Genomic DNA, 18,455 nt, shown 5'->3' on the forward strand with positions numbered 1-18,455 from the left:
CATTTCCAGGTGTTTCAAATTAAAAACTCACACATACACCCTAATTTATCTTCATCCGACTGCACGAGTTTTATCGCGGATGCGCCATGCAAACATATTTTTACAGACATTCTGATGAGAATACTGTCCGAATAGGGCTTAAAACTAATAAAATAGGCCTATATTGTTAAAATATGTGGTTATAACATTTCCTTCATTCTTGTGTGTTAATGCAACTGAAGCTTAACACTTATAATTAACTTTAACTTAAAATATTAGGATTGTGCATCAAAATTATGTTTGAGTAATTGGAGAGCAACAATGAAAGCAGGCCACATGCAACTCCAAGTTATGTGGTCTTAAGCTATCAGCTATTTAAAAAAAAATTCAGACAGCATGACAGAATAACACACAACAATATTGCAGTACTAAAATGTAAAATTCAGTTGGAATGATATCAATAGATGTAGATCTGTATTTTACACATCTCCTGCTACAATGTTTTTGTTTTATTGTTATAAAATATGTCTGAGGCATAACACATCTACAGAAAAACCCCTTGCTACTGCTTACCTGTGCACTTGTAAACCCAGAGGTAAGAACGGGGTTTAATGGCGTCACGCATCAGAGCCACACCACTCCCTAATGGAGGGTAAAATCATGGTGAAAGGGAATCTAAAAATCCAATTACGATTATGCGTTTATACATCATTAAAAATAAAGTAAAACCTTAATATTTATTAATAGGTTCGCTGGCATCCTAAAAGCATATTTACATATTCAGTACACAGTTGGGTCTCAAGTTTTGCTGCAGATTTAGTTAAGTTATAGCCGCAAGCAGATCAGATGCGGTAACCCAAGAAAATACTAAGAAAAGAGCATGTAATAAACCTAACTACATTTAAATTACTGCTGGTTTAGGCAGTCAAATATGGACCAGAGAATCTTCACAAAGAGAGGTTTATTTTAATCCAATATATGAAATGGTCTACAAAAGAGTTACAAAATATTCACTATTTACATATTTCAATTTAGGTTTATGGACTGACCATAATAAAATAGCATTGCACCTATATAATTTATTAGCAAATATATATACACACAAATATATTTAACAGAAATGTCTCTACTCATACTTAGAGTATGTATACACTAATATTCTGAGTAATACCCGCATCAAACGGAGCACCAAAAACATTATAAACTTTAAAAACAGCAAGCATGCACAATATAAAATTGCATACAACATTGTTTGGATTTATATTACATGAAAACATTACAGAAAACATAGTTAAAGCATAAACGGACAACGGTCTTCACTGCAGGTAACACTAGTAATAGTCCCTCCAGGAAACATTAAATGAACTTTAGTTCCTAGTCTGTGAAATAGACTTTCTGACAGCGCACGTTCTTTTCGCCTGTTGACACGTTAATAACGTGCGCTGTATTCCACAGAAAACGCATGCATTTTGACGCCCAGTTCTGTTATGATAAACGCACGTCAAAAACGGGCGTTTTCGTGACCCCAAGAGCGCACGTCAATAACGTGCGTTATTGGGACAAAACACGCGCACAGGACGCGCGTTTTCTCTTGCAAATCGCGCGCTTTTAACGCGCGTTTGCCGTGAGTCAAGAGCGCACGTTAAGAACGCGCGTTAATAGGACAAAGCACGCGTCGAGGACGCGCGTTTTGCTGCCAAATCGCACGCTTTTGACGTGTCAGTATGCAATCAGACGCCCGACCAGAGCAGCGCGACCCACTGGGAAGCGCAGAGCGACTCTTATGGAATAGACTCGATTTACCCAGAATTCTCTGCTAGTGGGACAAAACAGTGTTCGTGCTGTCAAAACATTATTAAATATTAAAGATAAAAAATAAAAGTATCGTTATTCGACTGTTTATTTATTGGCAGGCAACGAATTCCACTCCCTCTCTCATAGAAGCAACTTAAACCATTTTGCAAGATGTTAACAACGCTGGTCTAGAAATTCCTGTCTCAGTTTGTAGCAGTTTTCTTTATTTCACACATATCTTAAAGATGTTTGTTTAACTTTTTGATTCAGTTCTATATGTTCTTTGTATTTTATCCCAACGTGTAAAAAAACTGAAACACAAAGAGCTTCGACCAATTGTTTACGACTTGCAAAATGGTCTAAATAGCAGTGCTTGGTTATTGGGAACAGTTGAGATATTAAAAAATACAGCTTATGTCACTTTATCAGTGCGGGACTAACAAACCAAAGTAACTTGCAAACCCACATTTATTTCCTGATATGTCAAGAAATGCAGCTGGGACTACCAGAAAAATATATGCAAAACAATTGCATAATGCTATAATGTCATTATTAAATCATTAAAAATTATTACAAAAATTAAATAATAAAATAAATGTAACTGCAATGCATAAAGTATACAAATGACGAAGCAAAGCAGCATCAGAAGTGTGTTTAAACGGACTCAGAACACCATATAAGATATTATAAATATAAAACGAGCACTCAAGGTAGATAAAAAAATCGTTGATCATTGCCATTCATATTGTAATCATTTTTATTAATGTCAAATAACAGAATAGTAGAATTCGTGCATATCTTTAACACAAAATAAAAAAATAATAATAAACAGAGATAATTTACGTCAGACGTGTGGTCACCTCTATTAAATTAACTACCAAGAGGAAGAAATTGTTATTTATGGTTACCCGATTATACCAATCAAGCTGATAAGTGTTTTAGATGCTATTTTAACTTATGCATTAGTAAATTAAGTTGTCTTGTGGCAAAATAAACAAAATGGTTATTTAAACCGGAAATAAATTGTATACTAGCAGAGAATTGTGGGTAAATCGAGTCTATTCCATCAGAGTCGCGCTGCGCTTCCCAGTGGATCGCGCTGCTCTGATGAAACTGGTCAGCGCTGCGCTATCCATCGGGTGGCGCAAGTAAACAACTCATCTCTGCGCTATCCAGACAGTCGCGCGGCTCTGTCCATTGGTCCGCGCGTATAATTGGTCCGCGCAGCGCGGATCAATCGAGTGGCGCAGTTTCGTCCTTCTTTTGAGGAGATCGGCTTCCCATAGTAGAGGGAGAGGTCGCGCTCGCGTATTTTATCGCGAAAAAATAGATGCAACTGAAAAAAACCATTAATGCATTTAAATGATTATAAGGGGAATCAACGAAGGTAAAATGTTCATTACTGTAAAAGGCTGGTAAGTACTGGGATAAGCTTGGGTCTATAGTGATAGTACAATTCAGCCCCTACACATTCCGAGACCGATGTCATTCGGTGGTAGTAGTAGTACGTGACGTCATTAGCTGCGAGCCTGCGCACTGAGTGGTATGTAGTGGAAAGTTGAACCTGTCTTGTTCCTGTGCATGAAGGCGTATGACCTCAAAGTACCGCGAGAGTGTGATTCGAGTGTAAACTCCACCGTATGCTTTCGTAATGCTCTCGCGGTATTTAGATATTATACATTAGGCTAAAGTCCGTAAAGGCGGCGCCTTTTGAAGTTCAGCACAATCATTGTTTTACGAGTGTCAGTGCCCGCATGGTGCAAACAGATACTTAAACTGTTACTGCCAGTGATATCTTGATCTGGCCCTTATTTGCCTTAGAAGCTTAAGTTCACTTTTTTCATTCAATATCAGACAGGAGTTTGGTTTCACTGTGCTATTGTGTTGAATGGATGAGTCTCAGCTTTACTCGGAAACATTGAAGGTTGATTCTTTCAGTGTCAAAAATGTACAGCTCATCACTGACTTTCATTTTGTCCGCTACCTTATTTCCTCATTCTTCTACTTATAGGCCTATAAATCTATAAACACGTAGCCATATACAGTGCCGCATTCCAGTCATATTTCTGGGAGTGTTTTCTACCTTGGGAAATGGTAAGTATTTAAATGTGTTTTGCTTTGAAAGTCCTTAAGAGTAGCAGAATACTTGACCTTTGTTTTCATTTATATTGACAGTTTCGTTTTATTGTGGAGCTACCTTAATTTTAATGTCTGCATTGTTTGCCTAAACAAGGGTTTTATTTTTATTGTAAAGACCTATTCATGTGCTAAGTGATGAATAATGGCATGTTTACATTGGACCTAATTTAGATTTACATACTTTGTTTGAACATCTGTCTCATTAGAATAAATAATGGTCATTGTAAAAACTTACTGGGACAACATGCCCCACTAGCTTTTGTTTGTATCTGCCAATTGATATCAATATATCTTAAGCAGTGCTGGGCAGTAGCTTCACTACAAGTAGCGAAGCTAGTAGTTTAACTACATTTTTCAGTAGCTTGGCGGTAGCTTAGCTGCTTTCTAAATCAATTAGCTTTTCAGTAGCTAAGCTCTTTTTTTGACCAAGTACCCTGCTGAAAAAAACAGCATATCAGCAAGACCAGCATATGTTGTGTTTTGGTGCTGGTTTGCTAGTGAACACCAGCTAAACCAGCATCAAACCAGCATTAGCACCAGCTAAACCAGCATTAGCACCAACATCCCATGCTGGTTTGATGCTGTTTTTTTCAGCAGGGTAGTGAGGTAGCTTCCACACAAGCTACAATTTTCCAAACATTTCTGAAGTCGTCCTGAATTTGAGAATAAGCGCATCATTTGAATCGACACAGGACGTCGTTTGTTCCGTATTTTCGAGTTGTGCAGCCTTCATTCATACAAAACACTACCACTCACATTCTGTGAAGACTCGTAGGCCTACTCTACCTCTGCATGGATGTCACCAAGCCAAGCTAATATAAAAACATGTAATAAATATTACAATTGAAACTATTAATATAGTGTGCTTTGGCGGGCACCTCACAGACTCTGTGCAGGCTACCTGCTGCCTGCGGGCCCACGTTGGAGACCCTTGTGTTAAGATATGTCAGGGCCAGGGGTTTTTAAATTAAGGCAGCTCAAACATGCATTTTATTCTGGGAGTAGGATAAGTCCAGCAAACAGACCCAAAATGTGAAGTACCTAGGCCTATATTATGCTTGTATTGCCTATAATTACCAAAATGATAAATTGAAACTGAATAAATAATTACATAATAAAGCTGGTTAAAAATAAAAAAGTAGCTTGGATGTAGCAAGCTGCTATTGATGTAGCTTAGCCTGCTACATTTCCCAGGGGGGTAGCTTGAGTGTAGTGAAGCTTCATTTAATGTGAAGTAACTGGTAGCTTAGCTCACTACATTTTCCAAGTAGCTTGCCCAGCACTGATCTTAAGTTGATATTGTAATGAGTATCAAAATTTTGTTGTGAAGGCTGTGTAAAGTTTTTGTCTGTTGCAGAGTTTCTACATGTCTGTTCCTACAATCAACCATCTGGCCACCTCTCACTCTCCAATCACTTGTGCCAATGTCAAATGCAGCCACGGTAGATGTGTGATGGTGAATCGGATGGTCATCTGTGAGTGTAAACTTGGTTACATGGGTGACACATGTAGTGATACAATCAATGAGGCTCTCTCCTTACCACTTACGCTCGGCACCTTGGTCTGCATCATCGCCTTTCTCTTCCTCATCTTTGTGTTGGCATTTGTTCGCCAAAGGCAAAAGATAAAGCAGAGGTGAGACTTGACTCCAAAACATCTTTCTGTAGTTCCTGTTCACAATGACTACAATACATTATAGGATTCATTTTAAAAATTTTCTAAAATTAAATGGTGGGGTGCTTTTTAAAATTTGTTAAAAGTTCTAGGTTGTTGTGAATGGTTATTATGCGAAAGTATCTTAAGTAGTTTTTAGGATACAGCTCTGGAATAGAGGTGTTTGCAAGCTACAGTCTTTAGACTCACTTTATTTGTCAACAGAAAAAGGGCAGCTGAAGAAGCCTTAAGAAGAAATGGAGCACATGTTTAACACGTCTTAATGCAGTGGTCACCAACCCTGTTCCCGGAGATTTATCCTCCTGCATACTTTAGGTACAACCCTGCTTCAGCACATCTGCCTCTAATATTTATGTAGGCGTGAAAAGCTTGATTAGCAGGTTCATGTGTGTGCAACATGCAAAAAACAGGTTTGGCATTTTCACATTACTGACTTAAAATGCTTTCAAAAACTCATGGTTAGTAAAAGTAATCCCCACGCCCCTTCATATTGTTCTCCCTAACAGACTTTTTGATTTGCATCAGATCATTTTTATATCAATGTTATGCTGCTAAGGTATCAATGTCTTTTACCACAAGGCACTTGACTGACAATTGTTGTATATCAAACGTGACATGTATATGAAAGAATTTGTATAGTTTTTTATGATAACATGTTTTCTGACACACCTGTGGGGAGTTATCTCTATAAACATGTTGATTAGTTGCTTTAAATGGGTTTTTATTAACTGAGAAGCCACAGGCAGGTATCTCTTTCAGGTTGACATTTATGAAAGGTATTTCTGTGTGTCTGTTATTTAGTTTTACTTTGTTTGTATTTTGCAGCAACACTTTATTGAATTGTATTTATTCTAATTATTGTTGGCCTCAGGTTATTTTCTAATACAGTGTTACTACTTTTTAAACATTGTTTTCAAATAAAGATACATTTTTCTTTTTAAATTGTTCCATTGGTTATTGTGTTTTAGAGATAAAGTTAGTCTATAAAGACTCTATGGGGCGGTTTCCTGGACAGTGTTTAGATTAACCCAGGACTTAGTTATTTTAGGACATTTAAGAAGTTTTAACAAACAAACCTTACAATAAACTATACTGGTGTGCATCTTGAGACAAAACAATGGCACTGATAAATGTTAAAATATGTCAGAACTCAAACATGCATTTTAGTCTGGGACTAGGATAAGGTCTGTCTGGGAAACCGGCCCTATATGATGTTTGCTGTGGATTAGCATAATAATGACATATTTAAAAAAACATATTTTAAATGTACTCTGCCATCTCTCACAACTGAAGAGGGATAATAGATAAAATAAATCTACTTAAGTTGAAGGAAATCCTTTAAGGTAACTCACTGGTTTTAGTTATCAACACAGATTGACAACAGTGTTTGGTTTTAATAAATAGTAATTTATTAAAAATGCAAATGGAACAGTTACAAAGAGATCACAAAGGATAAAACATTCAAAAAGCACACAGACCTGTTGATCCATACAGTGGAAAAATATATCATGATCTTATTCTTTTATCTGAAAATTATTTTATATGGTTTTAGAATGACTTAATTTACACACAACTTCATGCCCTATTTTGATCCAAAAACACATTTTGAGAATAAAGTTCAGTTCATATGGCTAATGGATCACCTGCTAATTCAAACATGGCCCACATGTAACAAGGCTTTTTAGAAAAAACTAAACCTGTATAACTGGTTATACCACATGACTAAAGATCAGTCATTATAACCGTATGACTATGTTTAGGTTGTATTACATGTTAATGTCTTTTGAAAACAAATACATTTTATTTACACAGTGAAGAAAATATTGCACAATTATTTGTATTCAAACTTTATAAAAGACTTGCAGCATTATTGTAAAATTACTCTCAACCTTCTCTTAACTGGGGGTCATATTTTGGTTATTCAATAATTCCAAGCTTAAATCCTCGTTTTTTTTTTTTTTTTTTTTTTTTAAAGTCCAACTTCAGACACAATGAATGACTCTTGTAAACACTCAAAGTTTTTGCAATAGTAGGAAAAAGACTGGTGTAACAAGTTGTTTGTCATGTACCAAGAGTGTTCACACACATTGTTTAAACAGCCATCAGGTCTTATATATTTATTCCCATGGTACACAAATAATGCATCATTAGGTGTGGAATTTTACAGATCAGCGTCGTAAGGTCTGCTACTGTATGATGTATTGACAGACCCCCTGTCCCTCCCTCCTTGTTTAGCTCGTGGGAAGTCAAGGTCATCATCCAGTGACTTTTTAGAGTACGGTACACTGCTTCTTTCACTGCCTACATTGTAGCTTCTAGGTAGGTTGACCCTCGGGACAGGCCTTGGTCTAAATGTTGCTCTGCCTGCGTTGGTTTGAGGCTTTTCTCCACGGTTCCGACCTCCACAGCAGGAGATTATCCCAAGAAACATCACAAAGCCCCCAAGGATCTCCATGATACCTCCAATGTAGCCCAGAACAATACAGTATCCCACACGAATGTCATCTGCTTTTGCCGGATCTCTTTTCACTGAGGTGGAGTTAAGGCTGGTTAGCAGGTAGGTGTACCATGCAATGGGAATGATGGCCAGAACTCCAGAGCAGAAGATAAGGAGACCACCAAAGGCAGCCAGCATCCATCTGGGTTTTTCTTTCCAGCATCTGACCCCAGGAGTTGCCACAGCCAGACCAACCGCGGTTACAATCAAGGATGCGATCATCATTCCTTGAGCTATCGATATTATCTGATTGTTAAAATATGTTTGGTCATTGCTTCTAAGGTTACACTGTTGTGTTCTTGATGTTGTAAAGATGTTGCAGATGTCCCAAATGCCCTGCTCCACCACCAGGTCTGTAGGTTCATTAGCAAGGTTGTTAATGGTGCGCCAGTTGGGTGCAACTGTGCTGACCAGGTCCAGGATCCATCCACAGGGTGCCATGACCAAGCCGAATATCAGGATCCCTGGAGTTCTCATGGTTGAGTCTACAGCTTCTGTCTCGTTCTGAAGGGAATGAAGTTTGGTTGCTGCTTAAGAAACATACTGAAACTTGTAGGAGGTTGATCTTTCTGATTAGCATCTTAAGAGGAGTATGCTCTGAATGTCTGGTTCACTTAAACTGGTTTGAACTGCATGCCACTCTTTCAGTCATACCTGTAATTCCAGTATGCAAGACTAGATGATAAACAGGTGAAAAAGTAGTTCACAATGGCTATTTAGGAGGTTTCGAGTCAAAAGTACATTTGCATAAGGTTGGTTGTTTTCTAGAGATAGATTCATGTGTTGGTTTTTAAAATCTTAAATTAGGACAGGTAATATTATTTTCACACACATACACTAGCACATTGTTGTTGATTCTAATGTAACTTTCTACAATAATTGCGACCAAAATAATGGTTTGATATTATTTATGTTGAGACCTTACCTAAGATAAAATTAAAATAAACTAATAAAGAGAAGAAAATTATAAAAATTATGTACTGTAAAACTAAAAGAAGACAACAAAAACACTTCATTATTTTTTAATTATCCTTAGCCTAAATATCGTGATTAAATTCAGCACATGGACACATTAAGCTTCACTAATCATTATTAAAAATAAAATTTATTTTAATAATAAATTACTTGATTTCAGTATAAATAATGTGTTTAAGAATGCCACATTTCTACTGTCAGCCATCACATTGCCAATCATAAACAGAAAAATAAACAGGGTATGTGTTTCAACAAAACAAGTTCAGGTACAGGTCAGATACATGGATACATAACACCATGCACCCCAAACTACAAATGTTTTTCAACTGTCTCGTCAACATGGGAAATGTTATTACCAACATGCATTGCATTTCCTTTACTACATAATTTGCTTTTATAGTAGATATCATTTTACAAACTCAAAAGATTTCTGATAAATTACATATTTCAGAACAGCTCAGTTCTACAAAAAGTCTAAATTGTGTTCAGTTCCTTTACAGATATTAACATTGTTAACTGTGCCTAAAAGCTGATTTTTTACATGACAAATCATGGAATATGTGATCAATAAATCTTAAGATCATGTTTGTACATTATAAGTTAAGCAATTTTGACTTTTTAAGTTACAGCAACTCATTGCAAGTCAAGATTTAAATAGTAGTTTAAATTACTTGTAAAGCCCATTAGTTATACTCACACTAAAACTGTGGTTACATGGGCATCATGAAAAAAATATATAATTTTTGAAAAGAAATTTGAACATTAACCTGAAAACTTACAAAAAAGCATAATCTGTAGAAACTCTGGCATTTGGCAAAATGTTGGTTACCACCCCATCACAAAACAACAGAAACATCCAGAAACTGGAATTAAATTTTACCATTATGAACCCTTAACTTACTATTTTAATCTATCATTAAAACCGGTTCAGTAGGATTTCATTGTGTTCTATTGGTTCCCATGAGGCAGATACTGTAACATCCAAACCTAACATATTATAGACCATTAGGTATAGTTTACATCAACACCAATACAAATCCCATTATAACCATAGCATTTTTTTTTTGGTGTTTCCTTTTTTTGCCCTTATTTTTTCATTGTAAATGTCCTTGTTTACAAATCTGAATCGTATGGTCTTGCCCCGTAAGTGTTCACAGGTCTAGTGTCTATCTGTCTCTTGGATCTGGGAAAGTCCATATCTACATCTTTGGAGTAATAAGGGACACTGCTGGAGCTACTAATGCTGCTCACACTCGGAACTGTAACTCTATGGAGTGGATGTGGGTCGCGGGTGGACTTTACCACGTCTGTCTTCGGCCTTTCCCGACGGGAGCGATCACCACAACGCCAACATAACCCGATGGACATCACCAAACCTCCGATCATTTCCAAGATACCGCCGATGAAGCCCAAAACTAAGCAATATCCGACACGAATGTCGGTTGACGGAGAAGAAATTGAGGTCATGATGTGAGTATACCACGACACTGCGATGATGGCGAGGACCCCTGAGATGAAGATGAGAAGACCCCCGATCCCAGCCACTGTCCATCGTGGTTTATCGGTCCAACATCGGACTCCAGCGGATGCCACGCCAATGGCTATGACATTAAGTATAAGTGATGCCAACATCAAACCCTGAGCTATTTTAATGATCTGGGTGTTAAAATATTGCGTATCCGGTTGGCCACATTGTATATCCCGGGATGATGTAAATGTCTTGCAAATGTCCCAAATTCCCTGCTGTAAAACCATATCAGTGGATTCTCCGGCGATATTATTGATGGTTCGCCAGCTCGGTGCCACGGTGCTTGCCAGATCTAAAATCAACCCGCATGGTGCGAGCACCAAACCGCAAATAAAAATCCCAGGTGTTCTCATGATAGAGATAGTAACTGCCGATCTCAAGATTTGGAATTAATGTCTTTGTTTTCCGTAAAACTTTTCAAACACTCACAGTGTAAAAAGAAACATGGGAGAAACTCTCTGAAGGGAGGACCTGATAAAATTCCTCCATTGTTATGTCAAGTCACATGACAGTCTATGTTTGTTAACATCAAAACCACTCCAGGTTTCGACACCTGCGTTGTGACGAGTCAGTCAAAACTGTGGGCTCCGCCCACAAAAGTGACGCCACGTTTTATGTTGGTAAAGGTGCCTGAAACTGATTTCTCATTTTTCGCTGAGTTTTATTTTATTATTTAGTATTTTTGTCATTTATAAACAAGACGATAATCAATATTTTCAATATATATATATTTTAAATTTCTTTAGCTCTTTTTAAAATGTTGCATTGTTTAAAGAAGCTTTACAGCAAATACATACCCTATACATAGCCTATGTAGTCATGTATCAGTACAGACAATAGTGACATAAGTAAAATGAAAATATATAGAATATTATTGCAAAATACATGTTTATTAGCAATACTAACAGTAAAAATATTTGTCTGTACGATTGTAATTGGTTTCTAAATAGAGAGAAGACTGAAGACTTTGGCTGCGTCCGAAACCGCATACTCGCTCAGTAGGTACTTAATTTCAATGCAGTACCTATTTAACAAGCACTAAAACATCATATAATAAGGGAAGGCTACCAATTGCTATAAACACAACTCCCTGGGATCTTAAAAACATGGGGGCACGCTTTAATGTGTTGTTTCCCCTTTAAAGTGGAATCAACTTAAACTCTGGGTCTTTATCTCCTCGGCCATGAATCACATCAATGTTTATGACCATTTATACTCCCTTACTATTGCCTTACGCAACTAAAAGTGTCTTAAAAAAGTTAAATCAATATATTGTTTCATGCGAATAAGTGTGTAAAATGTTTGTCATGTAAAATCTTTTGTAGCAATTTTCAATTCTACAAGATCCAGTTTTTTGGTTTAATAGTGTTCCTTGGCCTTTTTCTGCAACTTTTAAAATATATTTTTACTAACCATGCATAAACATAAGTCCTTAAAATACAAACATACATGTTTATTAGTTTGTGCTAAACACAGTGTTATGCGATATTAACCATTAAAATGTTTTAAGCAATTGCAAAAAGACCAAATGTAAGAGCATGTCAAAACCTCTGCCAGTGTCCCAGATGGGTCAGACCACAAAGGGTTAATCCAACAAACTTTCAAGCCAAGGGGAGCCTGCTGAGCAGAGCGCCACAACCACTTAACACTGATATTCGGTATAGGACTTATGGTGAGGCTGCCCACTGAGGGGAATGACCCTGAAATCAGGGGGAGCTCAAAACAGAGCACTTATCTAGTCTATAAGCTGGCATAAATAAACAAAAACTCATTTGGCTGAATTAAAACAATTTTAAAAAGAAAGAGTGGGCTTAAATTCCTCAAATGCAATGTGAAAGACTCCGTTTGACTAACTGCAGTTGTTGCCGCTAAGGGTGGCACAACTAGTTATTAGGTTTATGGGCAATTATTTTTTTCACAAAGGGACAGATTGGTTTGGATGCCTTTTCCCCGAATAAATAAAATCATGACTTAAAAAGTACATTTTATATTTTCTTGTGTTATCTTTGTGTAAAATTAGCTTGAATATCTGAATCATTTAAGTGTATGCAAATATGCAAAAATACAAAATCAGGAGGTGGCAAATACTTTTCACAGAACTCTTAAGTGTGCTTGTGCAAACTTCTAATAACAATTATCAAAGAGGGGAAAAGAAAGGAGAAAAAATACCTCAAGAACTTGCTTGGCACTCAGTTTGCTTTCTCTGCTTCCTCGAATAACCCCTCCTCTATATACGCTTTACTCTTTAGAATTGGAGGAGCACAAGTGTCAACATTTGACCTTTGGCCCGGCCCCTTTGTTTATCATCGTATCTGGATTGCATAGATCTTGATTGATACAGAATGTTAAGTTTAAAGGCTACCAGCCTGACACCATCTGCTCTAAAGGCAAGACAGGAGTATTGCGGTGAAAGCTCTTCACTTAAAAAATAAATAAGAACAGGAGTGTAACATGCATACTGTAGAGAATGAGTGGCAAGGAATCAAAACTCCAATGATGTATAAATGCAGAAAAAAAACGTGTGAGAAATAATAGGCTTAGCCGGCCAGTTCTTCTCTGACATATTACAGCTGCAATCTACTTTTAGGTTAAAAGAAAAAGCATTAAAAGATGATTCAGAATTGTATCTAAGATTAAAAATGTCAGGTCCGATTTAGTGGTAAATAACCCAATCCTTATCTACAGAAGAATGTAACCTTTCCCTTGGTTGAAAAGGTACTGTAAGCTTATGGTAATTATGTATAATATTAGGCTGGTTTAAAAACTTTTGGGTCCAATTTAATGTCTTGCAGCTGAGCAGTGCAAGGTTTAAACACAAGGTTGGTGATAGGCATAATGTTACATAAAATCAAAATGCTGTTACAGAGAATAAATAAACACACCCTCAATCTTTGCAGCGCAGACTACAGATTTCCATCTACATATCTTTTGTAGCTGTAATGGTCATACCATGGTGCTGGCATTTTTTCTGTAACTAATCCTCTTTAGCCAAAGGGAGGCTGCAGTTTACAACGTATTACTGTCCCAAGTTCATCTAGGCAATTTTCTGCCAGATGCATTTTAAACAGTTTGAAAAGCTTGCTGATAAAACTATTTGTAACTTACTACTACCAAAGTTTACTTTTAAACTAAAAATCCATCATGAAAAGTTAGTCATTATATTTTAACATTTTAAAACATTTACTGTGCCAATATAAAAAAAAAATATTGAACATAGACCAGTGCAGACATATGTATGCAATGCATGTACAAGATAAATAAAAGACTTTAACATAGTTAAAAATAAACTCTTGAATCATGATGGCAGTGTTGAAATATGTTTTGTAAGGTAAGGCCTATTGCATCATTTCACAAATGATATGTAGAAAGGTGCACCTGAAACTATAAACACAACATCACTGAAAAATAAATAGACAGACAGACACAGATTGTCAGAATCCTGCCTGATCCTGTTGGTATTTAGATCTAGTTTAGCATGGCAGGGTTCTGACAGTACATATGTTCTATGTGGGAAATGTGTGGTTGTAGTATTGGTTTATTCCGACCACGCATTTCCCGGGTCTCGTCACTTTTTCCCCGATCCCTTACTTGTAATTATTTTCAGGTGTATGTAATTTACTTTCTCCCTATTTAAGAGTCCTTGTGTTTGTCGTCCATTGCACGTTCGTCTTGTTTCATGCCTTGTCCCATGCTTGTTTCTTGCCCTGTCGGTTCCAGTAAGTTTTGTATATATTTAAGTCTTGATCTGTTTAATGTGTTGAAAGTTATTGTTAGTTTTTGTTAAGTTTAGTGTTAGTTTAGTGTTGTCTTCCCTTGTCTTGTTTTGCCCCCTCGTGGGTTTTGTTTTCCTGTTTTTTCCCCTGTTTTGTAATAAATTCCTTTTTTGTTACGTCCGCATCTGGGTTCGTTTTTTGTGTTTACCCAAATCCTGACAGAACGAACGTGCCATAAAAGAACCCAGCGGACATGTTCACCGGTACTCGCCTGGCGAGACGGGGAAAGGGTTGCCGCCCCGCATACGAGTCGGGTTACGAGTTTTTTGACCCGCTCGTATGCGGACCCGAGGTCAACACCAGGCGGAACCCGACCCGAACCGCCGAACCCCATCGACTCTCGTCCATCCGAGAGGGAAGGACCGTTGGCATGTGGGGGTTCGGCGACCCTGAACTCTCTCCTCCGGCTCCAGAGAGCCGCTCCCCGCCTCTGTCCCTTCGAGGGAAGCGTGAGAGGAGGATCTCCTGGGAGTCTTCATCTGGGGGGTCCTCCTCCGACTTAAGAGCACCACCACATCCTCTATCTGCTCCGCGACCCCGAAGGAAGAACAGGAGGAAGGGGAGTCTGGTTCAGCCGCCAGAGCATCCAGAGCCGCCGACGCAGCCGCCCGAGCGCCCAGAGCCGCCGACGCAGCCGCCCGAGCGCCCAGAGCCGCCCGAGCGCCCAGAGCCGCCGACGCAGCCGCCCGAGCGCCCAGAGCCGCCGACGCAGCCGCCCGAGCGCCCAGAGCCGCCGACGCAGCCGCCCGAGCGCCCAGAGCCGCCGACGCAGCCGCCCGAGCGCCCAGAGCCGCCGACGCAGCCGCCCGAGCGCCCAGAGCCGCCGACGCAGCCGCCCGAGCGCCCAGAGCCGCCGACGCAGCCGCCCGAGCGCCCAGAGCCGCCGACGCAGCCGCCCGAGCGCCCAGAGCCGCCGACGCAGCCGCCCGAGCGCCCAGAGCCGCCGACGCAGCCGCCCGAGCGCCCAGAGCCGCCGACGCAGCCGCCCGAGCGCCCAGAGCCGCCGACGCAGCCGCCCGAGCGCCCAGAGCCGCCGACGCAGCCGCCCGAGCGCCCAGAGCCGCCGACGCAGCCGCCCGAGCGCCCAGAGCCGCCGACGCAGCCGCCCGAGCGCCCAGAGCCGCCGACGCAGCCGCCCGAGCGCCCAGAGCCGCCGACGCAGCCGCCCGAGCGCCCAGAGCCGCCGACGCAGCCGCCCGAGCGCCCAGAGCCGCCGACGCAGCCGCCCGAGCGCCCAGAGCCGCCGACGCAGCCGCCCGAGCGCCCAGAGCCGCCGACGCAGCCGCCCGAGCGCCCAGAGCCGCCGACGCAGCCGCCCGAGCGCCCAGAGCCGCCGACGCAGCCGCCCGAGCGCCCAGAGCCGCCGACGCAGCCGCCCGAGCGCCCAGAGCCGCCGACGCAGCCGCCCGAGCGCACAGAGCCGCCGACGCAGCCGCCAGAGCGCACAGAGGCGCCGACGCAGCCGCCAGAGCGCACAGAGGCGCGGACTCAGACGTCAGCGCAACCCCAGCCGTGGGCGCAGCCAGCGCAACCCCAGCCGTGACCGCGCAGCAAGCGCAACCCCAGCCGTGGGCGCAGCCAGCGCCAACCCAGCCAGGTTTTGCCAATCTCGGCCAGAACTTTCCCTGGACTCTCCCGAAGTCCACCCAGACTCTTTCCCCACCCTCCCACCCTGGACCACCCCCTATGAACTCTGTTGTTCCCCCACCCCCCCTCCCTTGTTTATTATTTTTGTTATCCCACCCTAACCCGTTTGTAATTCTGTCTTGTTTGCCCTTAATGTTATTTGTTATGTTTTCTTGGATGTTCTCTGTCTGTCAGTCGGTCTTGTCCCATGTTTAGTGTTCCCCCTTCGAAGGCATCTAGTAGCCGCCTTTTGGAGGGGGGCGTACTGTCAGAATCCTGCCTGATCCTGTTGGTATTTAGATCTAGTTTAGCATGGCAGGGTTCTGACAGTACATATGTTCTATGTGGGAAATGTGTGGTTGTAGTATTGGTTTATTCCGACCACGCATTTCCCGGGTCTCGTCACTTTTTCCCCGATCCCTCACTTGTAATTATTTTCAGGTGTATGTAATTTACTTTCTCCCTATTTAAGAGTCCTTGTGTTTGTCGTCCATTGCACGTTCGTCTTGTTTCATGCCTTGTCCCATGCTTGTTTCTTGCCCTGTCGGTTCCAGTAAGTTTTGTATATATTTAAGTCTTGATCTGTTTAATGTGTTGAAAGTTATTGTTAGTTTTTGTTAAGTTTAGTGTTAGTTTAGTGTTGTCTTCCCTTGTCTTGTTTTGCCCCCTCGTGGGTTTTGTTTTCCTGTTTTTTCCCCTGTTTTGTAATAAATTCCTTTTTTGTTACGTCCGCATCTGGGTTCGTGTTTTGTGTTTACCCAAATCCTGACACAGATAAATATTTACAGAAAAAGGCAAGTTGAATTAGGGGAGCTCCATTTTTAGTTATTAGAACACTATCTGTGTGAAGTCAAATGTAAATTACATTTAGCTAGTGTTTCTGTCAAATATGTTATTAATAAATAATGAAGAAAGTATAGAGTTAAAGAAAGTTTTTACAGAAGGAAAACAGCAGATCCAATCCAAAGTCAACATGCCCTCTGCTCATATTGAGCTGCACCCATATTGTTACATATACGTACATGTTGCACAGTTTGCCAGATCATCATAGAATGTAGTTTGGAATGAAGATAAACCTGATCATTAGTCTTGGCATTTCTTGTTAAAATAACAAAATGACAACGCATGTTGTTCTCATCCCTATTTTTACTTAGAAACAAATACCTTTTTAAGAATTTTAAAAAAAGTAGATTTTTTTAAATAATTTTTTATGTATTGTACAAAGTAAGAGTCTGGGGCAAGCTGAATAAAGTGTCTTGTTCTAATTTATTAGTGTTTTAGTGTAAGACGATTTATTAACAGTAGAGTTTCTGTAATGGTTTAGGTCCTCCACTGGTGTCCAAACCTGCAAAGAATGTAGTCAAACAAATAAAAATATTAATATTAAGAAAATCAAAAATTTGATTACTCGCTTACTGACTTAAGCTTCTCCATCAAGTTTGTTCAAGGATAATCTTAAAAAAACAATTCACCATGTAAAAGATTTAATCTATTACCCTAAAGTTAAACACAACCACAAAACAATGTATGGTTGATTTCCTTATTATTTTTATAGACGATAAACAGTCATTCAATTTCATTATAAAATATAAAATCTTCAATTATATACTGTAGATATGCAAGGCACTGTACTGTATATTCACATTTATTAATTAGATTTTCTGCCATCTGGCGGTAAATATATGCCATAACGCCATTATTTTACATTTATACTGTATCTGTATATACAGATACAGTATACTGTATTAGTTTAGTTTAGTTTAGTTACTGTATTAGTTTAGTTTAGTTTAGTTCGGTTTAGTTTGGTTAGACATAACACATTAAATTCTGCTGGGTTATTTATATCCAATGCTTGGTAAATATTGGACAGAACACCTGAAACAACCCAGAATAGATTTATTTAATAATATTTGTTCTATATATTTGTTCTGTCAAATATTTACCCAGCATTGGATAATAACCCAGCAGAATTGATGTTAAACCTTACAATATTGACGAGAAAACTAAAAGTGTTGATAATGGGACAGGAGATTTTACTGATTAATGAGAGACAGTTTAGTTATTTTATATATAACTCCTATTTTATTGTAATATAAACTTTTATATACTTAAAAGAAGAGCATTAATAGCATTTGATTTTTTAAAAACTATCGATTCTCCTACTTTTTACAGAGGAGGAACAATACAGTAGGCCTATTTCAAATACAACTGCTGTTTAAGTAGTCTAAATAAATAAAATCCGACTCATGTTGGGATTAATGTCGAATTATATAATACTTATTAGGGGCCGATCATCAGATAAAAATATCGATGTTTGTACATAAGTAGATGTGGTAAGCATTTGAGCGGAAACTAATACTCTATGACATGACAGAATAATTTATGCCCTTACAAATGTTTTTTGGTGCTAAAAAAGAGAATTCTTTGTAATGACGAATTATAATATCACCGAGATGTAAAGAAGGCATAC

General features: G+C 39.5%; 2 protein-coding genes and 1 long non-coding RNA gene across 4 annotated transcripts; 1 reads left to right on the top strand and 2 right to left on the bottom strand.

The window, feature by feature from the left end:
* Positions 1 to 1,886: 1,886 nt before the first annotated feature.
* On the top strand, positions 1,887 to 6,462 carry LOC135779493 (uncharacterized). Of its 2 annotated transcripts, XR_012337691.1 has the most exons (4): positions 1,887 to 3,697; positions 3,785 to 3,867; positions 5,270 to 5,547; positions 5,791 to 6,462. It is a non-coding gene; the product is annotated as an uncharacterized lncRNA (long non-coding RNA). The 2 variants fall into 2 exon arrangements; XR_010544805.2 differs by having other exon boundaries at positions 1,887 to 3,867.
* Positions 6,463 to 6,972: 510 nt separating this feature from the next.
* On the bottom strand, positions 6,973 to 8,681 carry cldn23.1 (claudin 23.1). The gene has a single exon (XM_065290741.1). The coding sequence runs from the start codon at positions 8,558 to 8,560 to the stop codon at positions 7,748 to 7,750; it is 813 nt and encodes a 270-aa protein (XP_065146813.1). The 5' UTR covers positions 8,561 to 8,681; the 3' UTR covers positions 6,973 to 7,747.
* Positions 8,682 to 9,125: 444 nt separating this feature from the next.
* On the bottom strand, positions 9,126 to 11,242 carry cldn23.2 (claudin 23.2). Its single transcript, XM_065290211.2, has one exon. It carries the CDS (start codon positions 10,937 to 10,939, stop codon positions 10,172 to 10,174), a length of 768 nt encoding a protein of 255 aa, XP_065146283.1. The 5' UTR covers positions 10,940 to 11,242; the 3' UTR covers positions 9,126 to 10,171.
* Between the last annotated feature and the right edge of the window lie 7,213 nt (positions 11,243 to 18,455).

This window comes from Paramisgurnus dabryanus, chromosome 10 (assembly GCF_030506205.2).
Source record: "Paramisgurnus dabryanus chromosome 10, PD_genome_1.1, whole genome shotgun sequence".
NCBI lineage: Eukaryota > Metazoa > Chordata > Actinopteri > Cypriniformes > Cobitidae > Paramisgurnus > Paramisgurnus dabryanus.

Bases quoted from the DNA above. Each gene is read 5' to 3' on its own strand.
- cldn23.1 (XM_065290741.1), bottom strand. From the start codon at position 8,560: ATGAGAACTCCAGGGATCCTGATATTCGGCTTGGTCATGGCACCCTGT.
- cldn23.2 (XM_065290211.2), bottom strand. From the start codon at position 10,939: ATGAGAACACCTGGGATTTTTATTTGCGGTTTGGTGCTCGCACCATGC.